At 65.4% G+C, this 8214-nt stretch overlaps 1 protein-coding gene across 1 annotated transcript in view; it reads right to left on the minus strand.

Moving 5' to 3' along the window:
• Positions 1–7524, minus strand: part of FAM20C (FAM20C golgi associated secretory pathway kinase) — a 35238-nt gene extending 27714 nt beyond the window's left edge. The window contains exons 1-2 of the mRNA XM_002698175.7: positions 6192–7524; positions 4250–4425 (exon numbers count right to left, since the gene is read on the minus strand). Coding sequence (XP_002698221.2) covers positions 4250–4425; positions 6192–6805 — 790 coding nt within the window. The 5' untranslated portion in view covers positions 6806–7524. The remainder of the gene's footprint in view (positions 1–4249; positions 4426–6191) is intronic.
• Between the last annotated feature and the right edge of the window lie 690 nt (positions 7525–8214).

The following is an 8214-nucleotide window of genomic DNA, read 5'->3' on the forward strand; positions in this document are numbered from 1 at the left end:
GGCCTGTGAGCGCGGATGCACTGGTGGGCAGGGGAGCCGGAGACCCGGGCGCGGCGGGTCAGGAACGGAGGCCTGAGACAGGCAGCGTGTTCAGGGTCAGGAAGGGCTGCCCGGGCTGGAGGAGCCGTAGCAGGAGGGTGGCCAGGCCTGGGAAACGGGCGACAGTGGATGGATGGGAGGGATGGGAGGGCCGCAGACGGGAGCGGGGCGCTTGGCTCCCCGCTCACCCACAGCCGCCTCTCTCGAAGGGGGCTCCGCACCCTCGCCCAGCACCCCCATGGGGCTGGGGCAGGGCTGAGACCCACTCCCAGGAAAGGGAAACCACAGCACCCCCGGTGGAAAGCAGCTCCCGCCCGGGGCTCGGGAACCCACTCAGAGCGCCGTCCGCTGGAGTCCAGGGCCGCGGCCACCGTCAGCTCAGCGTGGACGGAGCGGGCGCTGGGTCAGCACCATGGGGACTCTGTGTTTCGCTTCGCCCGACAGCGGAGAGAACAGGGAAGGGATGCAGCTGTTCGCCGCCTCCCCCTGGAGCCCTGAGGCGCCTGGGTCCTTCCTCCGGGATGACAGAGGCCTTCTGGCCCCAGGCTGGGCATCCGGCTTACAGGGTACTCTTGATTCCCCGCTGCTGAGTCGGAAGAGCTCCGGGCACTAGGGCCTGAAGCAGTGGTGTCCCCGGGTGGGCCTGGGACTGTGGCCTTCCTGGAACAGGAGCTGCCCTCCTGAGGGGCCTGCTCACTAGGCAGGGTGGCCTCGTGGCCCCCAGACCCCTGGGGCAGCTGCCAGAGAAGGCCAGTGAGTGTCCGGGGAGTCCATCCAGTGGAGCCATCTCCTCTGCTCACCTCCACCCACAGCTCCGTCCTGACCTGGACAAACAACAGCAGGGCCTGCGCTTCAGGTCAGAGGCTGCCCGAATCCTCTCCTGCAACGTGACTTCTTTTTAAATGACTCAGAGCACAGAGTAGTCAATTGTGTCATTTACTCTGTACGCGTAATTGTCCACGATATCGATTTAATCGTCACCACCGTCACCAGCAAGCCCAGACCTCCACAGGCCTGGCTTCAAGCTGCACGGAGGCAGACAATATCTGAACTCTTTAAAGGCGGCCAAGGGCCATTACCACGCAGCCAGGAGCCAGCGGTAAAGAAATGTCTCTGGGGGTCTGGAAGGAGCCACTCTCTTTGCCACACCTTCTCTCACGTTCCAAGACTGAAGAGACCGCTCAGGGCGGGACCGAGCCGGGAGCTGGGGGCGGGAATGAGCTGACCACGGGCAAGCCCGCCCTCTCGGAGGCCTGTTCGCTTATTTGCAGGATGGGACTTGGGAGACAGGCTGGATTTCTAGCTCTTCTTCCATTCTAAGCTCAAAAGGACGGCGGTGCTGAACCCTGACCCCAAGGGCGGTTCCAGGCTCCCCAAAGTGCTGCACCCCAGGCTCCCAGGGGCCTCTGAGGGCTGCTCCCACCCACAGGTCAGAGTAGTGCCAGGGCAGGGCCCCCAGCGGCAGACAGCTCTTGTCCAGGGACCCCTGTCTCTAAATCCTTAGGCCAAGGGCCCAGGCAGAAGCCACTGTCTCAGCACTGGGGTTTTTAATCCAAACGGCCAGCCAGATGGGAGAGCCAACCCCACCGCCCCCGCCCCAGGGAAAGCGTCCATTCTCCAGGGGAGCCCTGTGCCTGGCCAGACCAGCTGCACTCCCAGTGAGACGCTCTGCTTCTCCAGGAAGAGGGTCTCCTCCTGAGTGTGAGTTCCCAGGAGTGCCTCCAGGCCCAAGGCCATGCAGAGTGGGGCTGAGCGTCCAGCTGAGGCCTTCACCAGGCTCCGGGTTGCCCAGCACTGCCACCCTGTGCAGAGGTGCCCCAGCCTCTGTTCCCACCTCTCAGCAGCCCTCGAGGCAGGCCTCAGACACACACCCTCTAGGGCATCCAGCCCAGAGGGCCTGCAGCTGGGGCGGGGCAGGGCGGGGCAGGGGCAGAGCCCGGGACTTAAACACACTGCCTTGTCCGCAGAGGAACATGAAAACGTTCACTCCAACAGAGAAAAACGAAGATTCAGAAACAGCCTCTCATTTTAGGTTTTGCCTCCATGTCCATTCATGTTGGGTCGGGTTTTGCTGTCAAATGGGTTATGATTTTGGATTTGCAAGCTGGAGATTACAGGGTCGAGGTTATGACCACCTCTGTGATCCGCAGAGACTCCAGGAGGCCCACAGATCTGGATTTGTCTGCCCAGAGCCACTCCGGCCCATGACTGGGGGAGCCGGGACACCCTGAGCCTGCTGTTCACTGCGGGGAACGCCGCCCAGGACCGTCACCAGTCTTCCCATGCTCACTGGGCGCCTGTGAGTGCCAGCCTGGGTTCTGACCGGCCCACAGATTAGGGCCAGCTGGCCAGGGTCGTCCAGCAGCGAGGGCAGCTCCAACAGCCCGCAGGACACAGCTGGGCAGGCCCTCAGTCCAGGCCCCACTGCTGGGCACAGAGCAGGCTAGGGCTTGGGGGTGGGCCACTGGGATGTCAGGCAGCCTGGGCACCAAGCCTGGGACGGGCAGACCCGACGGGGTGGCCCAAGGTCAGTCCCCAGGGCACGGACGAGGCCCATCCTCTTCCTCCAGGGCTCCCAGGCCCCTGGGCGCACAGCAACGTCTGGTGAGAGCGATGCGGCCGGCCGTGCCCTGAGGACTGAGGGGAGCCTGGCCAGCCTGTGGGGTCCTCCCAGCCCTGCCTCTGCCGAAGGCCCTGCTCAGAGCCCGAGTCAGTGCAGCACACGCCTGGCGCATAGGCCAGCTTCCCAGACTAAGACGCAATGTGCCCAAGCCTACTGGACGGATGGGAGACCACGGTGGGCAGTGGCCTGCAAGCGTGAATGCTTCGGTCCCCTAAGCCCTAGTTTTCAAACGCTGGTGTAGTTTCTCCCCAAAGTCCTGTGTCCTCTGCTGGCTTCCACTGTGAAAGCCTTTGCCCCATCCAGGACCCAGTCCTGCGGGCTGGCGGTCCCCTCCTCCCTTATCGCCCTGGACTTTCTCTGCCCATCCTGTGTGCACTTCTGGGCCCCCAGGAACAAGCAAGTCAGGATGTTGCAGAAGCCTGCCGGGGTTGGGCTTACCCCAGCCGCCTGCCCAGACAGGGCCCTGAGACGCGGAAGGTGCTCAAGAGAGCCTGTTGAACAGACGATGAGCGGTCACCACACTGGGCGTTTCTCTAACAGCCTCGTCTGCTCAGGAGGGCAGGGGATGCGGCAGCTGCAGCTTCTCCCCAGCAGTCCCCGCCGGCCGCACAGACCGCCTTCCAGCACACCGGTAGGCTGGAGGCGCTTAGATTCCTCCTGGGTGGCGTCGAGGAGGGGAGACCACCACCTTGCCCCGGCCGGGAGGGTGTTCATCATGTTCTCAGGGTGAACAGCTAGGAAGAGGGCGGGTGCCAGAAATAACTCAGCGCCGGGCTGAGACACCCAGCGCGGCCTCTGAGGAGCTTTGGGAACCCCCAGCCGCCAGCCTCGCAGGCAACACCCAGCTCCCTGGCACCAGAGACAGACAGAACCCGGGTTAGCAGAACCTTTAAGACACAGGACAGTCCCGACGTCAGGAAGATGTTGCCTGGAGCCCCCTGCTCCCAGCACTATGCTCCCGAGTCCTCCTCCACCCTCTGGGCCTTCCAGGACTTCTCCTCCCACCCAGGGCCTCTGCCCGCCCCCTCTGCTCTGGGAGCCACTGGTGACTAACCGGGGACCTTCACAGACAATCTCCTACAGGCCCGAGAACAATGGCACCAAACCTCCACACTTAGAGACCACCGCCGACACATTTTCTTGAAATCAGTAACTGGATGCCCTGAATCCTCTGCTTCTGCAGATCCCAAAGTCCTCAGAGATGTCACCTCGGTGCATGGCGCTCTGCCCCGGGCAGAGTGGAGCCCCAGTCACTCCCCGTCCACCCGGAATCCAGGAGCAGATGTGAGCTCCAGGAGCCTCTGGCCTCTCTGCGGTGTCTCCCTGCGGCTGCCAGGGCTGACCCTTCCCCACCTGCAGGGTTGGCCCCCACCCCCCTGCCCGGCGGGACAACAGGGTGGGCTGGGCGGCATCCTGTCCTGCCTCGCTTGTTTTGGAGCAGAAAGCAGCCCTTCCCTCTCCCCCACATCCCCTCAGTTACAGAGAGCACTGAAGGCCTGTGGGTGCCTCCTCCAGGAAGGCTGCTGGTATAACTCGCCCAGGAGGTGATACTTCAGCAAGGAGCCGGCCGGGCACAAGGGCACCTACCCACACTGGTGATCTTCTGGGTGCCCAGGTCTTGGAGCAGGGCCCCCACTGCTGGGTTGTGTCTAGAGTACAGCTCATATCGGTTGATGCCGATGTGGAACTTGAGCCAGTTGGGATAGGAGTCCACGGCCGCCTCCCCGGTGGGCAGGAATTCATCCTCAGGACCTTCGTGTGGCCTGCACAAATGAAGGTGACCCAGGTCAGCAGGGAAAGGACAAACAGCAAGGCCTCAGGACGGACGGGTGAGTTGGCCCCGATGCCAAAGTTTTCACTGTGGATCCAAACAAACGTGGGTTTATTTAGAGGAGCCTCTGCTCAAACAGGACCCTGCGACGTCCGCACTTTTTCTGTGGCTGTTGTTCAACCGACTAATAACATATCTGAGGGCCCGTAATTCTTACTTACCCTCGAGAGACGCCGCAGACAGCTATAACTAAAGGAGACCAAACCCAGACTGTCAGGGCCTGGCCCCGCCGGGTCTGTCCTGGGGTCTCTGAAACAGCCTGACAAGCACGTTGCCAGCCTGGGGTATGAGGGGCTGCTGCCTTCCTGGGAGCAGATGAGCCCAGTCTGGCGGAAGCCTTCGCTGGGTCTTCTGCTTCAGGGCAGCAATGATGCAAGAGGCTAAATTTGATTTTCAGGAAGCAGCCTTGGGTGGGGAGAGAGGAAAGTGGTGCTCACTCCAGCCCAGGCGCAAATCGAGGACCTGCTGCCCACGTGGCCCGTCCTTGTCTCTGGAGTCAAAGGGCCAGTCGGAGGGAGGACAGAGCCTGTTTGCTGCCGGAGGGAACAGCGGAACTTGTCGAAGTGCTAATTCACCTGCAAGTGAGGCCTTTTCAGCCAAATGCTGCCCCAAGACGGACATGACGGTCACAAGAAGCTGCCCAGGGGCCCCATCACTGACTGCTGGCTCCAGGCTCGCTCTCTCTCCTACAAAGAGGCTCAGGCCTGGCTCACGGCTCCGCCTCTCAAATTGCTGAGCATTTCGGTGAACCTGGCCAGCAGACAAAGCTCAGAGGCTACCAAACAGCTTGGTGTGTTTAGACTGAAAACCCTGGGCCTGATCCAAATGCAAAGGAGAAAGGCTTTTATGAGATGTTTTGGAAAGCTGGCCTTTCCCCTCAGCTGCTTGGGTAACCTTTCGCAGGTAGTTATTTATGTTGGCCTTGCTGCTGGTTAATATTTCATCACCTGGGCTGCAGCATCTGCTTACTTTGGTCTGTGTGGCCGAGGGCCTTGGGGGCAGGGGTTTAAAGCGGTTAAAGGGATGCCCCTGGGGGACGCCACTTGCCTTTTAGGGAGCCGCTGCTGTCTGCAGCTGGCAAGGTTGGCACCCTGGCTAGGAGAACCCCTCAGTAATGCCTCAGGGGGGTCAGCATGCCCTCACTAATTTTGTTCTCAGGGACTGGTTTACAAAGCTCCTTAGGCTGCTTCAGACCCTCCTGACGTGTCCACCAGAGCAGCGCTGCCAAGTCCCCGGAAGCCGGCAGCCAGTCGCTTCCCAAGGAAGCGCTTTCGCTCCCTGCCCGAGTCCCTTTGTGAGCCAGAGATCAGGCCCTGCAGGCCAGCACTGCTTTCCGGGAAGTGCAGAACCGACTCTTCCCGGCTCCCGCCTGCCCCGCCTGCCTTCCAGGCCAGTGGCCACAGGGAAGAGCTCCCAGCCGCCCAGCAGTCCTCCTCAGGGAGGCGGTCATTCTGGAGACAAAGGCAGTGCCTGGAGCCTGCCTACTGCGTGCCCCCAAACTCCCCTTCCTGGGGCTCCTATTGCAGGGTCCACGCCCCAGGGAGTCCCTGACCCTGACGCTCTGTACACAGCACCTCGGATGTGCAAGGGCACCTCCCGGGAAGCAGCCCTGGGTGGGTCTTTATTCTCAAATGGCTCCTGGCTGCCTCGGGAGTCCAGCCTTCCAGCGCCCACCTCAATGACCACCGCCCCACTCACCAGTCTGGGTTCTCCGCCGTCGCTGCCTTGGGGTTGAACCTGATGTCACTGTTCACGTTGAAGAGGACATCGCCCTCCGTTAGAGGTGGAATGGGGACCTGGTACAGTGGGTGCTGGAACAGCCTGGTTAGGAGGGAGCCGTCCCCGCTCAGGCCAGGGGGCAGCACAGGTCCACGCGGGCCGGGGTCGCGGGGGAGCGGCCGGTGAGCCGGATCTGGGGGGCGCCGGACTCCAGGATCCTGCCCCGGCGGGGCGCCCTCGGCCGCTTCGGCTGCGGGGGGCAGTTTCTCAAGCGAGTGGGATGTGAGATTGGAGGAAGGGTCGGAGCTGAAGTCCTGCAGGATGCGCAGCGTGTGCTTGTTGGGCCAGCCCGCGTCGCCGGCGGCGGAGGCTGCGGCCTCCAGCTCCCCTCCGGGGTGTCCGCGCGCCTGGGCCCAGCCGGGGGCCGCCGCCTCCGCCGCGGGCTGCGCGCAGGAGCAGCCGGGCTCCCCCGAGGGCCGCGCGGCGCTCCGCTCCAGCTTGGGCAGCAGATCCAGCACGAGGTGCAGCGCGCAAGCCGCCAGGAAGGCCATCAGGATGAGCACGCGGAATCTGCGCACCAGAATCATTTTCATGGTCCCGGACGAGCGCGGCCTGGACCTCCGGGCGCCCCCGGAGCGCCGCCCGCCCGTGCCCCTCTAGCCTTGACTCGGCACGAACGCGGTGCCGCCGCGCGGGTCAAGGTCCATCTGGCGTCGGCCAGCTACCAGCCCTGGGGCTGTCCCATGCGGAGGGCGCCCGACGCCAAAGCGCCCGCTCGCCCGGCCATGTCCGGGCAGTTCCCTCTCTCCTCTCCGGAGCGGCGGCGCCCTCGGCCGGCCCGGCCCAGCGGTCCTGGTCCGCGGAGCTAGGGGCACAGCCTGGTGAGGCCCCGCACACGTAGCGGCCCGCTTGGGTCTCCGGGGCCGCGGCCGCGCTCATCAGGCGCTCAGGGGCCGGATACTTAGGCCCATCCCGGCCCAGGCGCGGCGGCCCGGAGGTGGCGGCGGCAACCGTGCGGCGCAATCCGATCCGAGGCTCGGAACAGTCTCCACGGCTTCGTGGGCCGCGCTGGGTGCCCGGCCGGCCAGGCGAAGGGGTGGCTCCCTGGGCAGGGGTCGGCGCTCTCGCGCGCGCGCGCGCCGCGGCCCGCAGGTGGGGACCTGGTAGGGAACCAGGGCGCGGGGCCGCTGGGACTGAGGAGAGGGCGGGAGCAGGGCCGGCGGGGGCAGGGCGCGCGGAGCGGCCGGCGTGGTCCCGGGCAGGTGCAGCGGCCGTCCCCGAGCGCGGCGCCCTCGCGGCCCAACCTCTCGGCGCCCGGCGCCCCGGCGGGCGGGCAGATATCCGAGCGCCGCGGAGCCGCCCCCCGCGTCAGCGCCCGCAGATTGGCGGAGCTGGCGTCCCGGGAGCCCGGGCCTACTCCGCTGTCTCCTTTCTCCTCCCCTCGGCCGCGCCCCGCGATGCTGTGCAGCGCTGGGCCCGCTACGGAGAGGGCGCCTCCTCCCCGCGGTGTGCCGAGGGAGCGCGGAGAGCCAGGCGGAGGGCGCGGGGACCGCGCTGAGCAGGCTCCGCCGAGAGGGGCCCTGCGCCCCGACCTCGGCCCGCTTCAGCCTCCCGGCTCTCCCGGAAGAGCCGAGGGCCGAAACCCGGGCCAAGTCCCTCCCTGAGGCCGCTGGGCGTCTGCGCCGCCGAACGAGCTCCCCCCGGGCGGCGACCTTGTGCCCCACGCCCCCGCCTCGGGCGGGTCCCGCGCCCCTGGCCCGGCGGACGGGGAGGCGCGGGTGTTGTGGCCGCCGCCCCTGGAGAAGATGAGGGGGGCGGGGTGTTTGGCCCAAACCCGGAGGGGAGGCCTGCGCAGCTTCGGGGCTACTGCGCGCAGGCCACTCCACCTCCAGGGGACCAGCCTGCTCCTTAACTCTGGCCCCGCCGGCGCCCGGGTTAGAATCCGCCTGGCACGGAGAGAGGGGCCTGGGTGTGCCGAACCTCCCTCGCTTTGGACGGGACA

The sequence above is a fragment of the Bos taurus genome, chromosome 25 (assembly GCF_002263795.3).
Source record: "Bos taurus isolate L1 Dominette 01449 registration number 42190680 breed Hereford chromosome 25, ARS-UCD2.0, whole genome shotgun sequence".
Lineage (NCBI taxonomy): Eukaryota > Metazoa > Chordata > Mammalia > Artiodactyla > Bovidae > Bos > Bos taurus.